The sequence below is a fragment of the Hoplias malabaricus genome, chromosome 4, assembly GCF_029633855.1.
Source record: "Hoplias malabaricus isolate fHopMal1 chromosome 4, fHopMal1.hap1, whole genome shotgun sequence".
Taxonomy (NCBI): domain Eukaryota; kingdom Metazoa; phylum Chordata; class Actinopteri; order Characiformes; family Erythrinidae; genus Hoplias; species Hoplias malabaricus.
In genome coordinates, this window is record NC_089803.1 from 56,450,584 (window position 1) to 56,474,154 (window position 23,571).

The 23,571-nt window shown below is 38.2% G+C and overlaps 1 protein-coding gene across 3 annotated transcripts in view; it reads left to right on the forward strand.

Annotated features, from left to right (window-relative positions):
• Nucleotides 1-23,571, forward strand: part of dock4b (dedicator of cytokinesis 4b) — a 156,178-nt gene that overhangs the window by 45,909 nt on the left and 86,698 nt on the right. For all 3 annotated transcript variants that reach the window (XM_066666918.1, XM_066666920.1, XM_066666919.1), the window contains exons 3-10: nt 2,166-2,206; nt 2,494-2,549; nt 4,991-5,087; nt 5,366-5,514; nt 5,884-5,968; nt 10,871-11,022; nt 22,649-22,730; nt 22,843-22,903. In XM_066666918.1, the coding sequence (XP_066523015.1) occupies nt 2,166-2,206; nt 2,494-2,549; nt 4,991-5,087; nt 5,366-5,514; nt 5,884-5,968; nt 10,871-11,022; nt 22,649-22,730; nt 22,843-22,903 (723 nt within the window). The remainder of the gene's footprint in view (nt 1-2,165; nt 2,207-2,493; nt 2,550-4,990; nt 5,088-5,365; nt 5,515-5,883; nt 5,969-10,870; nt 11,023-22,648; nt 22,731-22,842; nt 22,904-23,571) is intronic.

Sequence of the window (23,571 nt, forward strand, 5' to 3'; positions counted from 1 at the left end):
AACTGTTTTCACGGTTGCCACCATCACAGTAAGCAACCTGATCATGAAGCACAGTATCAGGTGAATATACTTATGGTATTATACTAAATGAACCTATGAGACTTTATGAATGTGAGAACATAAACCAGATATATAATTAATTAAATATATATGAAATAAATATGTTACAATCTCCAGTTTTCTCTCTGTTTGGGGCATATTTTGCTGACTTTTACCATAAGCATATATTTACTTATTTATTTCTTTTTCTTCTTAATTTATCTGCAACAATGTTACACAATTTTATATCATGATAAATATTGGGAACAATCAATATAGAAAAAAAATATTGTGATAAATTGTTTTTGGGCCACATCGCCCAACTCTACTGAGCTGCCCCAGTGCAGGCCACACTCTCTTGCTGGAGCAGCCTTTGTGCATTAATGGCACATTGATTTTAACGAAATACCATTTTGAAGTGATATTGCTACGTGATGGTTAAAGAAAGCGTATTGGTAAACCTTTGATTTGACCTAGCCTGTGCTATTGATTAATTCATTAATGCACTCATAGAAAACCTTCTGAAGCACCTGAGATTGGTTAGGGTGCTCACACAATCCAATTAAATTAGATCTTCCTGGCCAGTTTTGCTAAAGCAAACGAGAACTATATCAACTAGCAAATGATACGTTGAGTTGCCTTAGCTTCTACTCCCAGCCTGGAGCCTTTTTCTCTGTTATAATTTCTCCAGTCTAATACATTGTTTCCAGTAAAGTACATAGTGATGGCCTAAGTTTTACTTACTTAAGTCCATTGCCTTCTTGTTTGAGCATACAGAAGAGGCTGCAGATCTAGTGTGTGACCCACACTTGTCTCAGGCGTTCCTCGTATTTCCTGTTTCCACTCTTTGAAGACATTCTCCATGCTCGGGGTGCACACACATCTTAACTTCCTGTTTTCAGTGATAGAAGGCTGCCTGTTGGTTGGAACTCAACCACAATGACAAGGAGAGGAAATGTCTCTGTCTAGATGTGTTGATTTGATATGAACTACAATAAGGGGATTGCCAAGACTGCCACAACTGCCGCAAATTCTTCACACTTCACTTTTTGCTGTAGTATGAATGTCTTTTTTTTCCCCAGTATATGGTAATACTCTGATTTATATAGCTAAACCATGTTGGGTACTTTTCATGCAGGAACATTCACAACATGTATTACATGTATGAGTTTAAAAAGATTCTATTAAAATTGCAGGAATCCAGTAGATAATTTTAAAACTCAGCACTACCCCACCCCCCATCCCCACACACCCCCAACCCTCCATATGTTCCTGCAAAAGGACATTAAGGAAACCTAAGCCTAAACCAACTGTTAACAACCTAAAACATTATTAGTCAAAGGTAGATTAGTGCAGGGCCCTATAGATAAGGGCACAATTCATTCATTCATTCATTCATTCATTCATTGTTCAGTTTAGACTTGCAGTGGGACCATAGCCTACCGGGAATCATTACAGGGAGGAATACAGGGACAGTCACTGGACGGGGCATGAAGGCATAATCTGATTTAAAATAGATTTTTATTATCATGTAATTAAATTGTACTGTTCTTGGTGAAGAAAAATAAGAGCTTTTGATGCAAAACACAACAGAAGCCAGTTAGCATCTGCTAAAGCACCTTCCTGTCTTTGTCTGTGGTAAGTGACAGTGAGCTACAAATGTGGCATATACAGATTAGACTGAAAAATGCTAGGGTGTTCCTTCAAGGTTAGAGAAGCACTGCTGACTCTGTGTATGACTGTGTGTATGTGATATAATACATGTTAACCTTATAAACTCTGTTCATCACTCACTCACTCACTCAGCTGTCTACACTAAGTAGGCGTCTGGCATTTAGCAGAGCCTCTACTTAACAGTGGCCTTTCTAAAAAGGACAGTGCAAAGAGAAGTGGGGTACTGCTTACAATCCCTTTTGTCCAAGAACCACAAAGAACAGACTATAAAATCACACTCTTTTTACACACACATCCTCAGTATGTTAATTGTCTACATGTTGTGTGTTGACATTGGACAGTTGAGACCAGTTCTGTCATTCTTGGGTGGAAAATGGCAGAGGAGTGAAAGAGAGAATGCTGATAGTTGAGATGAAAGTACAGATGGAAATGTGAATGTTTTGTCTCCGCAGGGTGGTACAGGGGCTTTGTCCTTAAGAACCCAAATGCCAAGGTAAGCCAGAGAGAGACTCTACTTTATATTCACTGACTGTGTCTGGGTTCTGTTTTTAGATTTAAATCTATCTGTCAAAACACACACACAATCACACACAGCTTTTGCCCTCTGCTAATGTTTCTCTCACACTCTCTCACTCTCTCTCTCACTCTCACTCTCTTCTGCCTCTCATGTTCAGATATTTATGTCAGATTAATGCCTTTCTGAACAGTATTACCACTCTGAACTATGTGTGCTGCTTTCATCATCAGTGTCTCCCAGTCTCTCTTTTGTTCTATTTTCAGGGGATTTTCCCGAGCAGCTTCATTCATTTGAAAAATGCTCATATTAAGAACAAAGGGTAAGTAAATGGTGCCAGCTGAGGAAGGAAACTCCTTTATTAGATCACCACCACCTCCACAGCAATCTCCTACTCCTACATAAACCTTAAATAAACAGTTTATGAATGTCACAGAACTCAACAAAGGCAACCAGCCACTCTGCTGATTCTCTGGATGTGATTTGGCTTCCTCTTTTAACTGTTTCCCAGTGAATAAGGACATATGGATATTATGCTATTACATGTTCATGTGCGTGCTTAATTGTCCCTTTCCCGAAATATGATGTCAGCTAAATGAACACAAACCTCAACCACATAAACAAAACAGCACAATAGTGAAGTACTGTGTGGAACCTGAGGAAACCAGAAAAGGAGCTATTTAAGTGGGCATTGTGTATATTTTTGCTCAGTAAAAACTGTAAACCATTAATGCAATCACCATTAATTCATAAATCATATTTCCATCAGTGTCTTAAACATTTTTGGAAACTTACATTGAAGTAGACCAGTATTACCAGTTACCAGCTAATACCTAGTTAGTCAAGCAGTTCTAATCAAATCAACAGATCCATGTCACCTTCCTTTAAAACGTAGACATCTTCTGAGATATCAATAACCTTTTTGAAAACAAGAGATTTGTGAAAGTTTTATTATTATTGATGCAATTGATGATGAAGATTTACAAAATTCATAGCTCATTTAAATGAGATACATTTGTTTCTTTATTTTGTACATTGTTTAAAGAAACAATTGAAATGATATGATTTATATTGTTATGTCTGTGTTTTTTAATAATAATAACAATGTTCGTAATTGTAAAAGTACACACACACACACACGTCAACTAACAAGCTCTGAGTTAATACATTCTTCTGGCAACTGTGTACTTCCTCAAAACACGTTAAAGAAGAAGTGGTCTGCAGTCGCTGTGGGCATTATTTTTGAATTTTCTATTATACTTCATGTAATATAATCAGAAATATTGCAGGCACTGTTCCATATTTGTGCGCATTGAATTCATAGCTTCCCACTGAACGATACAATGCAACTCATTGAATTGTTATGCTCCTAGTATTCATATTTTGCTTTTATTTATATGTAAATAAAATAATCACATAGCACCCACTGTCACTGAGTGATTTGATATTGTTAGATGTGTATTTCCTCCAGGCGGTAGTGAGGACTTTTTAAGCAGTTAGAGAAGTGAAATTGTTCAGTTAAATATAGGTAATACTAATACTTTAAACTTAGTGATTATATTTTAGGGTAACAACATCCCTTTAATTTCAGATATTTCTGCAAGGGGTTCAATAAAGGCAGAGACTCTTAGGATAATCATGAAGAGTAATAGTGGGCTGATGCAAAGTCATTAAAAATAATAATACATCTAAAATAAAAAAATACTACTAGATTTATGGTGTTGTTTTAAGCTGTTTTTAGCCTGTTAACCTTATTTGAATAATGTTGTTGAAACATGAAAAAAAAAACTATCAAACAGAGGAGCAAAGGAAACTTAATAAAGTTAATATAAAATCTAGAAATTATTTGAGTGTTTGGTGTTTTGTTTTGGGCATACAGTTATATTTACTGGTGCCACTTTAGAATAAACATAAACGGTTTAAAAATTGTTCATCAGTGGATATTAATTAGGTTGTTAACACTTAAAAATCTTTAATTATCTGTTATAACGCATACATAGACCTGTTCTTTGCCAAATATTGAACCCACATCCATCATTACTGTAAAACCTCAGATCTTGCAAGATACATACCTTGCTTTGTTTACTGCATCTGTCAACATGTCAGCTTCATCACATATTTGTTCAACAATTTACCCACAAGTTTATTAAGTTAACCACCAGCAGATTGTATTTGTTGATATTAATGATAATGTGACATACCTTATAAAAAATGACAAAATTCATATTCTGAGGTTCTTCACTATTAGGCTAACATCAGGTCATTTATATTCTTTCTATCCATGTGCTATAAATCATTATTAATGATATATAAGGTGTTTACAACCTGATTAATTACCATTAATACAAATATTTTAAACTATTTACAAGAGTATTATTATTGTCATACTGTACATTTTTACTCATCTTGTTTTAGACAGGGTTATTTTAAAGCCACTGTGTGGTCAGCTTGTCATCTTTGTGCTAATATAGCACTGAATACTCCATAGAGTAATAGTGGGTACTGGTGTTATCGCAGTGCTATTTCTAGTTTTAGTTGGCAAAAGGCGAAAACATGTTAAAATGTAATTAATATACTTTAAAATATGCGTTTTAAAAATGAAAAATGTACAATTGAGAATAACAGATATTAATAAGTAATAAGTAAAAAAAAAAAAGATACCCTCAAAATCATGCCATTTCATATGTCACAAGCTAAAACACATAAGCACGCCAAACTAAAATAATTTTGATGGTAACTGTTTTCCCCACTTTGTATCTACAGGCAGTTTGAGACAGTGGTACCCACAGAAGACACAGTCATTACAGAGATGACATCAACACTGCGGGACTGGGGCAACATGTGGAAGCAGCTCTACGTGGTAAATATCAGCAGCTAGATGTGACCTGATGAACCTTTAGTGTGTACACACACACACACACAATGAGAGAAATGTCTTATCTGCCTTTTGAGATTTATAGCACATTCTGGTCTCCTTAACCAACTGACCCAGCCGGAGATGACAGTGAGGGTGTGTTTGTAAAGATATGGTAAAGCAGGAAGTGTCCTTTCCTGCAGAGAATGACACTAGACCCATGAATCTGTCATCTGAATCCACTGTAATCTGGAATGATCTTGGCCTCTTTCTCCATTCTGTAGAAAAATGAGGGGGATCTGTTCCACAGACTGTGGCATGTGATGAATGAGATCCTGGATCTGCGGAGGCAGGTTCTGGTGGGTCATCTGACACACGACCGCATGAAGGACGTCAAACAACACATTACTGCTCGCCTGGACTGGGGCAATGAGTGAGTCAGTCCCTCTCTCTCTCCTTATTTTTCCGTCTATCTCTCTGCCCCTCTAGATTTATTTCTCTTTATATCTAGTGGCATCTCTCTTTTGGTATGTCTCTTTCCATCCTTTTCTCCCTTTACATTTCCTGTTTCTCTTCTCCCTCTCTCTCTCTCTCTCTGTCTCTATATCTTTTCTTTCACCATTACTTTCTCTCTCTTTCTCTTTCCTCTTTTGTCCCTCTTTCTTATTATACACAACATGAGGTAAGTATCATGTACAGTAATGAAATACATGTCTAGTTAAGTAATAAACTCTTCCTTATCTGTAATGAGGAGAACTGCTCACATTAATATTGGTTTATATGTGTGTGTTTGCTCTTTTAGGCAGCTGGGTCTGGACCTGGTCCCTCGGAGAGAGTTCAGCATGGTGGACCCTGATGACCTCAGCGTGACTGAGCTCTACAGATTAGTGAGTTTTCCTTTCCAGCCTCTTTTTTGTCACCTAGGGTGACACTGCCGTGTTACTGTGGCGACCACATCCTCCTTGGGGCTGCAGCTCCGAAGACGGCTTTGCTTTCTCAGAGCGTAATTTAACCACTTAATCCCTTTCTGCCAAACAAGGAACGCCGCGGATGAAAGTCTAATGTGTCTCCATTATGGAGCACGGGAAAATGACAGTAATTCAGCAACAAAGTGTCAACATAAAATAAAGACAATTACCATGGTCACAGAAGCAGGGTGGGCTCGCTGAGGCAGGGACCTTGCTGACAGGGAAGTCTCCAATGTGGTGTAATTGAGTTACGTAGTGCACATTGAAGGATTGTGTCTTCTCAGCTAAATGTGACCTGAAATGCCCTGCTCCACTGCTGTAATGTAATCTGCTGTTTACACTGAGTCCATTGCAGCATGGCCTCTGTACAAGTCCCAATCACTCACTCCCACCACAGCCATTAACACAGTGTTATAGGGCAGTGCTTCTCAATCTCTGTCCTGAATTAAGCCTCCCCTTCATGATTTCAATGCTCCACCCTTCCTAATTCAACTAAACACATCATTAACACCTGGCCAATATTTTTTCTAAAATTGAGGTTATTAATTAAGAGTTGCTCCCTTTTTTATGTAGTTACAGCTACTTCTCTGAGACGTCTTTACAGTAGATATTGGGATATTACTCAGAGATTTTGATTGCATTCAGCCTCTTTTAGCCAACGACATCTCATATCACTGTCTTTAATGGGAACCGCAGGCTTCACAGTGCACATCACAATTACACTTGTGGTAACATTGTTGTATACTCATCGTGTACAGTAGGGATGGACCCGAACATTCTACTTTAAGGATATTGGATATCGTTGGGTAGGTTTTTGGTTATTCATTGTGAGATTCAGCTACTCCTGGTTGTTCCTAGTTCCTAAGTGCACTCCCTGGATCAATTTATTGGCAGTGACTCCAAAGAACATTGGTTACTTTTTCAAAAAAACATGGCTTGATCTCTGTGGCTTGGAGATTTTACAAATGACTAGTTTTTGCTGGATGTCTGCATTTCAAAATGACTTACAAGTCTCTCTGCCAACCAGTGCTATGCACTGTTTTCACGTCACAGTTTAGTCCCTATTCGGTTGGCTTGAAACTCCAAGTGAACATGTACTAAGAAAGTACCCTGTTCCAGGTACAAATTACAGAATTTACCTAATATGAAAGCAAAAAAATCAGAGCAGAGTAGAGTCAAGTCTAGTAACGTAGGTACCATGTAGTGAAAAAGCACCAGGCACTGATTTTGTAATATTAGTTCTGGATCACAAACATGACTCCATCTCATCAGGTTTTTAAGTTGCTGTTTCAAGTAGGTAATAAATGGTGACCTATACACCCTGCAGAGCGCTGATTGGCCAGAGCCATGTCAATCACCATGAAATGCAGAGCTAATTCAAATCCAGCACAAACTGCCGCTTGTAAAATCTCTTAAATTACAGCAGCTTTCACATTTATTTTATCGGACTCACAACGGCAGCTCGTAACTTTACCTCGAGGTGTTTTGAAGAGGTTTATACGCTACTTTGCCGATGGCCAACGAAAATTTCCAGTGAAAGCCGAACGTGCAAGAAGTAAAACTGATCTGTGAGAACTGGGGTGTGGAGCCGTGTTCAGTCAAAAAAATAAAACAAAACAGGAATACACGATGAATAAACAGTGTCTAACTTTACCACTGCTGTTGTTGTGGTTTTCAAACCAGCGATTCCTGAGAGACGGGGTTTTGCGACATCACCGGCTCCATTTTGCAGGGGAGCCCTGCCAGTGGAAAAGTGACAAACTTTAAGCGTGCAGAGTCGTGTTGAGTTGAGTCGTGAAGAGCTGGACCCATGTGGTGGAAAAGCACCATTACATTGTTTGTGCCTATAATGATAATAAAGTACCTAGACTGATTGTTTATGTTAACCAATAAGATCACCTACTGCTTTTACACCCAACTGCTTTTCTACATTGTATTCCATTGGTTGATACTTTTCTATGGCCATAAGTAATATGTGTTTTTTGGAAGGAGTCTTTTACCTCTCACGTGGATGAGGCTAATATCAGTTGCAGTTGTTAGCCTAGTTAGCTCAAATACCATGGATGATGTAGTACAGTTTTTCGTTGTGATGATGCAGTGAAAAACGTAGCACCATAATAACTCAAGCACTTGTGCACTTCTTTATTTTGGAGCACAGAAAACTTGAAATCTCTTAGATTAGTGCTAATATTGAGAACCCCTGCCTGAGGCTGTGATGGATTGCATTTATGGCTGTTACACTTTAAGCAACAGTGTCATCTAAACAAGATGAATACATTAAAGTATGAAGGGGCAATATGATGTAAATGTGACATTTTCTTTGCTCACCATCAGGCACCAAGAACTGTGCTCCACAGTAACCTACACCAGTAGACCTTTTAGAGTGAAACTAATGAATGATGCTTAGATTATTCAAGGTCGCAGATTGAAATTTAGGCTTTTCTGGACAATTTTGCCTAGCAATAATTCATCAGAGTTGACGTGTGTGATTGAATAAAGGGGTATCGGGCACGTGTGAGTGGTTGTATTCTCTCCTACAGTGTAGCTCAGACAGCTGTGTTTAGACTAGGCTCATTAACAGTGACACACACTCAGTACAGTGTGATGAATGGCGCAGGTCTAAAGCGGGTCACACACTCTGCCCACACATGCTTTAATTAGCCGCTGAGGAATCTGTGTGTGTGTGTGTGTGTGTGTGTGTGTGTGGGTGTGTGGGAGAGGAACGAAGATACAACATGGAAAAGAAGTTTGTGAGAAGTTTCACATCATACAGTATGTCAACATAGTTTCACATCCTCTTCCAAAACTTTAGGCTTTAAACTTTACTGTCTTTTCTTTCCTCAGTGTTTTCTGCACTGAAGGAATCACGTCCTTACACGTGCTGGTCATTAATTATGTTAAATCTGGTTATGAGTGATAGGTCGGACAGAAATGTTCTTTGTGTAGTCATTAGAGAGAGAAACTAAGAGGTTTAAGTTCTGCCTGCCTGTGGCTGTTGGAATAAAGTGAAATCGCCAGTAAAATTCCTCCACTTTATCACATAAGCCTGTTCATTTTAGACGTCTGACGTAAGCAGCTGCTAATATAGCATCTCTCAACCTTTTCATCTTGATCATTTCATTTCATGTTTTCTCACTCTGTCACATGCCATTTTCCATTATCCCTCCATTTAGTCTTTAACACCTTTATATTTAACTACAAATCTATCTCTCTTTTTCTGCCCTCTCTTCTCTTTTCTCATTTCTACTGCACTTATTAATCCTTCATGTAGTTTGCCTTTATTTTCACTTTTCCTCTCTCCTTCTCACTTCCTGTCTCTTAGTTCTCTCTCTCTCTCTCTCTCTCTCTTTCTTTTCCTCTCTCTCTCTTTCTCTCTGTCTATGGCAGCCGAAGAAAGTATTTGGAGCTGCTTGTTGGCATCTCTCACTCAGGCCATCTGGAGAAGTAGGGGGTTATGATCTTGGCTGAATGATCCAAAGCTCACCATTGCTGCTTCTTTTTTACTTACACACACACATGCACAGCTGAATACCAGGATGAAGCTGTGGCATATGTGCAGTTTCACTGGTTATTCTATAAACTGCATCAGTCATCTGCACAGTTTAGAATCACTGTAGGTGTGTACTCAAAAACCTGGTGGCCATGTGCAATTGCTAAGCATTCACATTTATATAAGCATTGTCATCATACAGAAGTCTTAGATTTGACTGATATCATACTGATTTTAGTACCTTCCTTCCTTCTTTCCTCCATTCTGCTTCATTCTTCTCAGAGTTGAACGCAAGCAAGAAAGAAAGAAAGAAAGAAAGAAAGAAAGAGAGAGCAAAACCTTATTGATCCTGAAGAAAATGAAACGGCCAGTAGCAAAACAATACTACTCAATGAAAAGTCACATTATGGTACTATAGACAGGATGACCAAAGACGAACAAAGGAACTACACTCTCCATAGCCATGAATGCAGCATAAAACTAGTCTGTACAGACATTAATTTATGTATAACCATAAATAAAGACAATATTTAAATATATGCTTAAACAGGCATTTATAAAATAGGTATGTATTTATTTATTTATATGTAACTTCAGGCACTGATGTGATTGGCAGCCTTTCTAGCAGCTCTGTTTATGAATTGACAGTGATGGTATTTTAGTTGGTGTGAACCTGGTCTATAAAAAAAATAAAAAAACATAACAAAAATCAACATAAAAAAATCAAGGTATTACGAGGATTACATTCTTAAAACCACAGATGGTACATTTTCTTATATTTATTGGTGAGTCACAGTACTTATCAATTAAAGCAAGTCTAATACTGACATCTGTAGTACGGATGATCAAGTATGCAGACATTTTGTCAATATATGTGTGCGTGTGTGCGCACACACACTTGCACATTTGACATTCGGGTCTCCTGTGTCCAAGTAACCAAAAGGCATGTTAAGTGAAACAAATTAGATTTAGCAGACTATAAAGGGGGCATGCTGGGAATACGGTGCCTCTGGAATGAAATGGAATATTCAAGAATTTTGCAAAAAACGTGCAGGGCATTTTCAGCCCCTGAATTTCAGTTTATCAGAAAGTGAGCAGTGAAGGTAGAACTGAATGTGTTTGCATACATTGTTAGCTTCTTCCCCAGGCCAAACTCCAGGGGATGCCATCAGGCCCATCAGGCCCATCAGGCAGGCAGAAAAAACATGGCCCAGCCTGGTTTATTTGGCTTTGTCAAAAGCACAATCACTTATGGAAAACTGCCATGCTGGTTAGTAGTTAATGCTTGTACTGTGTCTTTCTGTGTGTGTGTGTGTGTGTGTATACACCAGATGGAACATCGACACCGCAAAAAGGAGACGCCAGTCCCAGCCAGTACACATCACCTGTTTGTCCACATGAAAAGTCTAATGAGTTCCAATCTGGGCGAGGAGCTGGAGGTCTTCTTCTACATCTACGACAGCAGAGAGGGCCGCCCACTCAGGTGAGCCAATATCCAATCAGCATTTCGACTTTTCCTAATCCAACTGTTCCTCAGTGCTCCACCTCCATCGCTACTAAGGTGTTATGGATGGCCAGAACAACTTTGTGTTCACAAGCACCAAAATGCAGTCACACACTGAATAGGTAATACACTTTCTACTCTAAGTAGATCTTGATCAGGGCATCACCACTGAGCCACTGGTCAATCTATACAACCAATATTCTAAAACAGTAGGCAATACTGGTTCAGGGATATTTTATTTCTAATCCAAAGAACCTGTTTGCCTCTTAAACAGTATTCTGTGGTTCTTTTGAGGTTGGAGAGCATGCGGAATGCTTGAGGACATCCTGCTGCCAGTATAATTAAAGTTGCTCTCAGTGTAGGAATGATTTCACAGCTCTTTTTGGTTTGTTTGTATGTCAGAATCCCCTAAATGAAGAAATGCTTAGAAAAAGACTTCAGCTGAAATGCTTCTTTCATTTCCTCCTGAGTGTAACGTGACACACATCAAGGACTATGGCTTCTACCACCTCCTGAAAGAGTACTGGAGCTATCAGTACAGCACAGACTAAATTGTTATGTTGTTATGTTAACACAATCACTGTGAAGACAGGTAGACGTTTTATGAGCTAGAGTGAATGTCTTCGTAATATGCGTTTCTTGTAATGACAGTGGTGATTACAGTGATTAATGGAATGTAGAATCTGAATGTAGGAATGTCCTTATCCGGCTTGCTTCTAGAAACTTACTAACTAGCAGCAGGTAGTAGAGATATCCTACCTGCTGCAGAGAAGTAATGGCCCATTGGGAGACCATGAATCATATTCGAATCCATTTTTCAGTTGGCATGCTGGTTTTTATAATGAGTTAACACCAGTATGCTCACTTATCGAAAAAGTACTTTTTATCATTGTCATATCAAAATGCTATTACTCAGCATACTTATTAATTTGTAATTTGTTTTACTTTTTTTTTTTTAACAACAGCTACATTGACTGAACATTTCATTATAAATGGAATAGAAATGACAGTTCAGTAAATCATATGGTGCCCCAAAACAAACCGATTCCTCTTGTTTCAAGACCTGGATATTATTTGAGAGGTGAAAATGTTTGTTACTGGAGAAGCTGGATAATTAATCTGATTAACTGCTATAATTAATCCACCTTGAAATAGTATACACACATTTGTGTTGTGTTTAAGCTGCGTATTTATTCATATATAGTAATACAGTGCTTGAGAATTTGGCAAATCATAGACTACTTTCAGAAACTTAGCAATAGTTAAAACTTAGCAGATATATTTGGGTCAAACCTGTCTCACTTGTGGCACTTACGGCTCAGTTATGGCACTGGCCAGTGTTGTGTGGGCCGGACTTGGGCCAAATGTCCTGAGCTGGGTTTGACTTGGGTTATGGTAGATGTTGTGTGTGCCAGACGTTGGCCAAATGTTAATATGGCTCAGAGTAGTTCCGTGCTACATCTGACATCTGGCCCAGATAAAGTGGACATAAATCATTGCCTCAAGACCAAATGTGGGCCATAAAAGAACTGCATTTGTGCCAAATGTTCATTGCTATCTGGATTTTTATTTTCAAAATTAGATATCGGGTTGGTACAAGTTTTAATATTTGTGTTGGTGTGAGAAATAAAAAAGTAGTGTAATGCCATCTCTACTAGTAAATAAAAAAATAAGAATAATAATTATATCAAAAATGTCCCCAGTTTACACCATGGCCCAGCAGAGATTTAGATTTTAGAGTAGTAATTGTAGACAAATGTGAAGAATGCTGCAGAAGAAAGCATTTTTAGACCATTTCCTGTCCCTCCCTGTGCTAATGAAGCCTGTGCTCACTGCAGACTTCACTGTTGATGACCTCTCCATCCCCAGACAATGCACCTTGACATTCTGCCCTGAAGATTGACAGCTCAGTATTTCACATGAGTGACACTGCCGTGCTATTTTAAAGTGCTGTCTTCCAGCTAAATTCACCAGTGGCACAGTTCACTTCATGTCACCTGTGTGTGTATTTGCAGGAAAAGAGGGCTCATTAAGAAGCAGTGAGATTCTCCATCATGCCTCTAAATCTCTGGATAGTGATGGAGACTGGAGGGCCCTCTCATTGCTCCTTCATTTCAAGCACACACTTATTGGCTTGACTTGAGCTGCATTTTCACATCTGAAAAACATGGGTGAAGAACATTTTGAGTCTATTTTATATATCTTTGGTATTTTTAGAGGAGCACCACTTCCAGTAATTGGAGCGATTTTTTAAGGGCATTCTGAATTAGGAAAAGCTCAGCAAATGTTGCTGAAGGATTTATTTAAAGCTGTTATTTGGGAAATTTGTACAATTTTCTAATAACCCATAATGTAATCTTTACTGAATATATGCAGAATTGGTGAATGAGGATGAGTGATTGGGCAAAATGTAATCCATGGGGGAGTTTGAAGGCAAAAACCAAAGCAGAGAGAAAGTAAATAGTCAGGTCCCATTGGCCTAAAATCATATTGATTACCCTGTGCCTTTTAGGATAATGTTCTGTGATCTGAAGTGTTTAAAATGGAGCTGATTACACCAGGCGTTAACATATCTCCGCTTTCTACAATAGAACACTAATATTTGAGAAGGCAGAGGTAGCGCAGGAGTGATTTGTGGCAATTTGCGTAAGTTGACAGGATTTCTTCTTTTTACCAGAAATTCCTGCAGGAGAATATTCATTCATCAGTCAGATTTGAAGAATAAGTACAATTTGGCTTTTGCAGTGAGACAATACAAAATCAAAGTCTAATTTGCTACTACAGACCATGCCCGTAAAGGCTGAAACGGGGAGGTGAACTCCGAAGGCTTCGGGGAGGAGTTCAGGGTGGCTTATGGAAGCTCATGAAGCCAGACCCCACCATTAGATGAATACGAGAAAAAAGTGGAGGTGGGAGCAAGTTTGTCTGACGTGGAAATGACGTGAGTTTGCAGGGTATATATAGAGCTGAGAGGGGGAGTCTGGGAGTGGTCTTACTCCCAAAATTATGTTATTAAATAGCTTCAATTTTAAATGCTTCAAGTAAAAAAAAATTTTAGAGTGGCCTAGTCCAAGTTCAGACCATCCATTTTGACTGAATTACAACAATTCTACAAAGAAGAGTGGGTTTGAACTTCACCACAGCGATATGAATGTAGAGGAAGTGCTTGGGTGCTGCTGTTGCTACTAAAGAGGGCACAACCTGTTATTAAATGTAGAGTGGCAATTACTTTTCATGTAGACATTTTTTGTATTCCTGGTATTTCTTCAAGTTCTCTCATTTCCTCATGTTCTTGTGTCTTGTACAGCATACTGTTAGAGGACCTGAAACCATTAAGTGAGAAAAATATGCAAACATACTTGCGTAGTTATATATTGTGATAGGAATAAAAGGAAATGAAATGGATGTAGAGTAGGAAATAAAATAAATGCCAGTGATGAGTGAGCTTGAAGCAGGAAATGGAGAACAAAAGAGGTTACAGGACAGTTGGAGCATGAAGTAGAAGTTACCATTCTTGTACTCTGGTACCGAGGCAAATGAAACAAGTAATGGAAGTCTGTACCGTACTTTCTAGCTTACTGGGCAATAATGGATAATAATCAATGCACAATGAAAGACATTTATTCTGTATATTCAGTTGGACACTTATTCAATATTTCTTCTTAATCAAATTTATTAAAATGGAATTTGCCTTTGATTTTTTGGGAAGTCTCTATACTTGATGTTGGAACATGCACATTTCTCTGTGGATTTTATTGCATTGAGCCACAAGAGTATTAGTGAGGTCAGATACTGATGTTGAAGGATTAACTCTGGATTACAGACACCACTACAACTCCCAGAGGTACAAGATGATACTCTATCACTATAGAGAACGGAGTGCCACAGTCCCGCAGTCCAGTTCTTACTTATCTACACTAGACAGCAGCAGATTCATGGCGAGAGATTTCCTGAAACATTGGTTTGGATGTCACAGAATGTACAAAGAGGTGGAAGAACTTGAGGTAAATATGCAGATGCCTCCGGAAAGAAATGCACTAGGTGGAGTGGAGACCTAGGCGGGTAAAATTGCAGCCATTATATTTGTTTTTTCTCTGGGCACTGCATGTAAAATATGTTCTGTTCCAAGTAGTGCCCTACTGAGTGCACATCACAAATTATGAACCACATTGTGCACTACATAGAGTGGAGGAAGATATCTGAGATTTTGTCTTAGTGTAATTACAAAGCGATGCAGATACACCCACTCAATTATAAAGGCTCACAATGGGGTAGGGCACTTGTACATGCTACTGCGTAGTCTTAGCACTGATTCAGTGCAGAAGCAGACACCGCACTTTAGGGGCTTTATACCCCTTTTGCTGCCACTTGCCACTGGATATGGTGATTTTAAGCTCAAATGCAGCTGCTCCAGATCATTCTAATGCAGTGTTTTTATTTATTATAGAATGCACTTTATATGGGCCAGATGTCAGGTTTATTGTGGAACAACTCTGGCCTATATTGACAATAGGCCCATGTCTGGCACACACAACATCTGCCCAGCTCAGGACGTTTGGCCCAAGTCTGGTCCATGCAACACTTACCAGTGCCATAACTGAGCCATAAGGGTCACAACCGAGACAGATGTGGCCCAATTTCTTGTGCCAGCAATGGGTTTATCTTAATGGATGAATCTTAATGGGTTTATAATAAATTGAACCAATATTTTATCTGTACTTTGTCTATTATAACAGTATTTCATACAGTGCCAGAAACAAATTTTTATTATGTTATTAGATGCAGTTGGAAGCAATTGTAGATGATTTGGCATGCAGTGTGTACAATGCTAATCAATACAGTATAATCTTCCATTTATTGTTTCCTTTCATTCGCCTTGTAGATCCAGTACAACATTAAAGAGGCAAACACGAGACAGGCATCTTGCTTGAGCGAGAACTTCTGAAGTAAAAGATAAATTATGTAAATTTGGCTTTGTTTTTAAAATAATATATAATACATAATAAATCAAGCTGCTTAATCCTGTGCCATGGGCTTTGGCCAGACAGATTAAGAAGTGATGCAAGAACCTCAGGAATAGCTCTCACCTTGGCAGAGACATGAGCAGCGAGCTGTTGCATCAGTCTTGTTGGTGGTGAGGGGTGTGTGTGTTTGTGTGTGTTTTTTCTGTGAGGGGGGTTTCTATTTTCCCTCTATGGTTAATTACTGACTCTAGCAGGTTTAGCAGAGCGGCTCGACCAGTCTGTTTTCCCTCACTGCCTGTATTTCCGTGTTTGTATCTGTCCTCGTTGTTGTCTTGAAGGAGAATCTGCTAATGGCCGTCTTCCAGGGCTGTTTTGCCTGGCCGCTCTTCTGGCCGGCTTCCAGCTCATTATTGTCTCTGCTGTAGCGCGAGGTGTGTTGTGGGGCCCAGATGGTGCCATGAATCGCACTCTCTATCTTTCTCTCTCTCTCTCTCTCTCTGCCAGTGCCTATGCCAGACTCACTCTGATTCAATTCTGGCAGCTGCTGGAGATGCAGTTGCATCCAGTAGAAGTCAAAAGTTTGGGCACACCTGCTAGAATGTATGCTTTGTAAAGGTGTACTGTCATATTTTAAGTGAAGGACCCATACATGAATGCTGAAAATTCCCAGACAATGTTGATGATGGTATATATTGCTGAAACATAAGTATAAAATGTGAGGTTTTTCCTTTCAGCAAGTAGGTTTCAGGAAATTCTCTCTATATTCAGTCCTCAGGGTTTTCATGGAAGTGTTTCAAGATCATAGTTCTGATTTGTTTAACACGTTTTGGTCACTGTCTACTTACGAGTGTTGCACCAATACTAGCACTTAAACACAGTATTAGTAGTATAGCACAGAGTTTTGGCTACGTTCCACCAAATGGTTCAGGAACAGCAGTAGCCATGGAACGCATCAATGTTGCATCATTTAAGGTGGAATGGAAATTTAGAATACAGTTGGAATAAAGGCTGTAACAGCGTGTTGTGTGGCGCACTGTGTTTTTTTACAGGTAATACTTGCCATTTGGGGACATGTGCATCCAGCACTATGTGCGTCCACCACACAGTTTTTCATAGTTTTACCATTTAATTCGTCCTCGACTGCATACGCCTGTCTTTACTTTTTGTGTTCTTTTCTCACTGGCTGTTGAAGGGACTTGTTCAGCTTTGAGTTGGTGGAGAGTTTACACTATGCGGCTACGTCCAAAGTTGGGTCGAAAAAAATCAAACGTTTGATATGAAACGCGATTTTGAGACAAAAAGTATTTTAAACTTTAGATTCAAAATTTAAAATCGGGCTGAAAGTTGTGTAATCTAACCCAAGCTTAAGACATGCCAAAGAACACTGACCTCATTCAAACAACCACAAAGAAACACGCTAACACAGGTCAGCAGCAGTCCTTAGAAAGTGTATTTCACTTTCACAAATATCCTCTTGACAGTGTAAAAAGTTGCTCAATTAGGCCTGACTGTCTTCCTATTGTTGTTCATTCAAGCTTATTGTGTCTTATTAGCGATATACAACACTGCTTTAACAAAATAAAATCTGTACGTATAGCAATATATATATATATATATATATATATATATATATATATATATATATATATATATATATATATGGATTTATAGGCATCTGTCTAGTAGTTAAGATAGATAGAGTTGGTATCGGTACTATGTATCGGTAAGGGAAAAGTGGTATTGGAGCATCCCTACACAGAATTGTGATAAATTTGCTGCAGTTGTAAACATTCAAACAATTATTTCTCTCTAAATCTGATTCAGATAGATATTTTACCTATTATTATAGATTGCGTATAAGCTTTTGCAGATAAATATTTGAAAAATGTCAGATACCAGCACTGGCCTCCCTTTGAAATAATGGTACATCCCCATTTGTATCATAGTTCTGACACCATCAGTTCTAAATAAGCCATTCATTTGTCTGATCCTGAATTCTTGATTTGAGAATAGATTCTCAGAACATATGACACCAAATGTTTTCATTTTTCACTCTTTTTTTTTTCTTTGTAATGGAATACAGAAAAAGTAGAGATAATGATTGCAGCAAATAATTGTGTAGGCAGGAACAACTTCTCTTTCTGCTCTCTGCCTCCAGTCCTCCTACACAGGCAACAGTCAAACCAATGGCAAAAAAAGCATCTTTTAGAACTACATCTCTCAAAAAGTGAGCTTACACAAACATTACATTTTCATTGAACTAGCACATTTTATACTTTACTGAAGCCTCTTGGGGACAAACGTGAAATCAGTTATTATATTCTGTATATCAACCATTTTTCTCTCTCATGCACTCATTCATACAGCCCGTGAAATGTTACAGGGAAGCCTCTCTAAAGGAGCTAGAGATTTCTGTGGCTTTTGTTAGTTTCCTGCTTTCCTGCTTGATTTATCCACAGGTCTTCTGTTAAGTGTCCAGCAATCTTTTGAATTTGCTGAGTACTGACAATGGTAAATTCCTTTATAGCAGTGTACACTGTGTGCAGCTGAGCTTTCAGCTCCATATCTCCACAGTGTGGTTGTATGTGTATTTGTTTGTGTGTGTGTTTGGTTTGTGGGATTTGCACAGGAGGAGGAGGAATCAATTCACTTTCCCTCCATCCATAGGAAGATTAAGCTGTGCAGCTACTGCCCTCTCATATAAAGAACAGCAGGGGAAAGGTCTCTCTCGCTCTCTCTCTTTCTCTTTCTTTCTCTCTCTCTCTCTCTCTCTCTCTCTCTCTCTCTCTCTCTCTCTGTGTGTGTGTGTCTGAGTTTGTTGTTGTGTTTTGTCAATGAGTATGCCTGCTTAGTGGTTGTGTGTATGAAAGAGAAGCCCACACTTGTTAGCTTCATCCTTCATCTTTATTAATGTAACAGCCTTTTGTCACATTTAGTAAAAAGCAAAAAAATCATGGTATAATTCATTATTAAATGTTTGTTACAAGCATCTTATTGCTACTAGTGGAGAAAATGTTTCAAATTCTACTTTGTGTTGATAACATTTAAGTGGGTTGCTGATTTCAAAACAGAGAAATGATCCGTAACATCTGCTTACAGATGTGTGTCCTGGCTAACACGAGCAGAGAGCTGGGGCAAACCTACTCAACCAGAGAGCAAGACCAGTTGTGATGGCAGGCGTCACTGAGGATTGAGCTCCCTATGCTATGGTCAATGATAGTGCCATTGTTTAGAGCACTGCACCACTCAGCAGCCTGGCTGTATATATTAAAAAAATAAAAAAATTAAAAATGAATTACAGTTATGACATTTGGTTATGACAGTGCTTATATATCAGACATGGTGACTGACAGTGTTTGGGATAATGACCTGGCCACTCTTGTCCCAGAGGAATGTTTTGTGTCATGGTTAATATAAGCAGCCCCGTGTGTAGGGATCACTGTTCGGTTCAGTTCATTTACCCAGCCGCATCCACCAGGGTCGTTCCCACTCACATGACAATCACACAATCACACACATGAAGGGAGGAAATATCAGTTTGAAGCAGAAGCGCTCGGGGAATATGGGTTTCAGTAATGGAAATGGGGCTGCTGATGCAGGCTGATAAAGAATCCTCCAGTGGCCATGTGGTCTTCTGCAGGAAGTGACTTCTTCTCATGGGATACACAGGACCCTGAGTATAATTGAAAGCAGGGAATTTAACAATGCCCAGTTAATTAGAGAGAGAGAGAGAGAGAGAGAGAGAGAGAGAGAGAATGAATATATATGAACAGGTCTCAGTTTGTTGATGTGGGTGTATATGTCTATTTTCCTATATGATATTTGTGTTTGTGTGCATGCATTAATTTAATAGTGCATTCATGTTTGTGTTACAGTTGCCGTCAAAATGATTTCATTTAATATTAATTAACAAAATTTACAAATTTTCTCTGGTTTGCAATATACCAGATCAAACACGAACTATGGTAAAAGTGCAACAAAAATAATATAACCAATGGTTTCTCCAAATTCAACCCAAAAGGCCAATATTATTGACTACTGCAGTTTTAGAATTATTCACTCCCTTTATGACAAGTGTCTGTTGTACTTAGTAGAGCACCCTTTTGCTGTCATGACTCACTTAGCCAAACACCAGCTTCCTGAAGAATCTTACCACATTCATCATGGACAATAGCCACCAGTTCAATAATATTCTTGGGTTTGCGGGCTGCAGCAGCCTTTTTCAAAACCCACCAAATGTTTTTTCTTGCGCCAGCTGTAGCTTGAGTGATCTGCGTGTGTGAGTAAGTGTTATATGGAATGTGTTGTAAAGTGTGATGATGTTTAAGTGCATACATGTGCATTATGAGTGATATTACTGGTAATTGCACATTTAGACTCAGTCCATAAAGCCTTATTCCACTTATCAAATATCAATGGGTTCTAGTGCAGATGATCTTTTGTGGCTTTTTTTTCTCAGTAAATTCTTGATTATGTTCATACATGCTATCAGACCCAGAGGATCAGGATCATCATCGACACAAACTGTTGTAGATTATTTTGAAGACTGGAGATTTTTTGGTAACTCTTTCACTGGATATTCTCTTACCATTTCAAGAGGATTTTCAAGTAGAGGGATGTAAGGCAGCTAAGGCATGTTTGAGTAATGTCTTTTTCAACAGCCTTTGTTTGGGAGGGGACAGCTGAAAGTCACTGGTTTTAAGAATATAAAGATGAAGATTAAAATGGTAGTAGAGTGCATAAACACAGATTGGATTAATTAAATACTGATATTTATGAAATTTATGATTTTAAATGTTTGTGTAATGTTTTTGATACGTATTTTTTCTTCTTTTTGCCTAATGCTAACAAATGACTGTTTATACTGGAAATAAATGAGGAATGATCTTTGACTTTTGCACGGTAGTGTGTGTATAAGTTTGAATGAGTCTGAGAAAGAAGCTCAGTGTCACTGTGAGTGTAACACTGCAGCCATTGTTCAGCTCTGCTACATTAGTCTCTCCCCTGCTTATCACACTGCTGTGAAAGTCATGTAACTGGATTATGTGGCCACTTGGTGAGAGCGGAGGCAAGCGTGCGTATGTGTGTGTGTGTGTCCTGTCTATTCATCCAACCCCCTGCAGTTCAACGAGCAGATCAGTACTAGTACAGCATTGCCTACAAACTCCCTGATTTTCTATTGTTTTATGCACACTCATGTTTCTCTTCCCCTCACATTTTAAAGGTCCAATGCCACAGTGAACTCATAAATATTTTTAATAAAGTATATCTGAATTGTGGGAGCATTCACAGCTTCACATTTGCACTTGTCATTATCTTTTCCTCCTGCCTGTTTCTAAAGCGTTGTTTGTCTTGACACTTGTGCTAGTTTCTTGACAGCTCAACAACTGTGTTGATAAACCCTTTCCGTGATGTGTGACAATAGCCTAATGAATATTTTATCAGACGTAGATGTAGCAAAGATTAATTTCTCTGACCTACTGGTAGCACTGTTTGTGATTTAGTTTACAAAATGATAGTCTCGAAATAATTAATGAAGTAAGCCTTCATGCTGCAAGTTAATATGGAGAAAGTATTTTTAATATGTAATATTTCATATTCCTCACAGAGGTTGCTGTAAGAATATTTCCTTCCTGTATGTGGTCATTTTGCAATATTATTTAAAGGTAATGTTCCCTGCCCAGTCTATGTAGATCCTGATATAGAAGTTATCGCATTAATACAGGCAGAAAGTTTATTGTTTTTGTGATGCCGCAAAACCAATTCATTTAATTTCCTTCTGTTCAGCGTAGGCCATTTTAGACATGTCTGTTTATATTTAAGTAACATACACTGTCAGAAAAAATTGTCACTGTGGTGGTACTTTTTGCTCTCACTGTGGTGTTACCCTCAAGGGTACATAATCAGTACTTTTAGTTAGGGAACATAATTGTACCATAATGTTCTATTTTACACAGTTCTATAATCTGGAGAAGAGAATGTAATATACATTTAGGGAACACAACCGGAAAACCAATGCTGTACCTATAAAAGTACATTTAAACGGTACCTTTAAGGAACAATAATATACCTGTACCGTACTTTTTTTTTTTTTTCTGAGAGTGTAAGGAATATTATAGCCTGACTGCATTTTCAATAAAACAGAATATAGGCAGCTAGTATGAACAGAGAATGCTGGAAATGGATGTAAATTGAGTTATTAATATTTTTGGTCCTTATACACACACAACTGTCATACGTCAATCTCAGATGAAATCAAATAATAATTAATAAATAAAAATATTTATGATATTCAATATAGTTCCTTTTTAAAGTACAAAATATGTAGTAATATGTTGAACAATCATACTATATACTTATGGCAAAGTCATAGTGAGAAATATTAAATATTATATACATTTAGCATGATCTTTTGCCAAGAATGTGTTTTTGGGTTTTCTTTTATGTTTCTTCGTGGGCTCTTTTGGAGATTCAGTTATCTGAGGTTTTAGAAAAACAGAGCTGTCCTGCGGCAGCTGAAAACAGAATGCATTTTTTGAGGGGTTGGCACCTCGTTGGTTCTCATTGTCTCTTTCTCCTCTTCCCTCTGTCTCTCATTCTCTCATTTCTTTCTCTCTGTTCTTGCCTCTCTCTTCCCCCAGTGAAAGGTTCTTTGTGAAACTAAATAAGAACGGAGTGCCCAAGTCTCCAGAGAAGACAGAGAGACAGTGTACGCTTTTTGTGGTGAGTGTTAAGAGAGTGTCAAAACAATTGGGCTAATTACACAAAGAGAATGCTGTGTGCACTGATACAGGGCTCTGTGTTCATTAAAGCTCTGTTTTTTTTGTGTGTGTAGGACTTGGGGAGCGGGGACCTGAGGAAAGACGTGTATATTATTGTTCACATCATTAGAATAGGTATGTATGTCCCCTCTAGGGCTGCAGAAAATAACATTTACAATATTCCTTAGAAATTGTAAGTCATCAGTTTCAGGTCTCTGGAAAATGTATTCATTTCTATAGAAGTAATTTTGGAATCAAATATTTTTTTTTAGTTACAGAAATACATTTACATTCCATCTAGAGTCAATCTGCATTGTGTTTGCACAGATTTAAGCCCACAATTTTAATTTATGTCAGAATAATGATTAAAAATATGACATAAACATAAACAGTTGTCTCTCTGTTATAATCATTTCTAGCTATAAATTGTCCACAGATGTTAAAATAATTAATACATCATATGGCGTTTCACAGCTATGATAACAAATCAAGTAGAATTGTCTCAATGTTAGGATTCATTTAAGATATGAATGCTAATAAAAGAAAGAAAAATCAAATATTTACTTAGTTAGCAGTTAAAGTGTCTTATCTAAATCTCATATTACCCAAGGCTAATTTTCTAGTGCAGAGAATAACTAAATAAATGTTTCCACTTCTTTAACTGAACTATAAATGAGTAATGAACAAGTCACCACATTTTCTTGATATTGCCAACAGCTGTGACATCTATTAGTTAATGATTATGGAGGCATTGGCTTCTGCATTACTGATATTACACAGGGCTCGCTGAAAGCATTTTTATC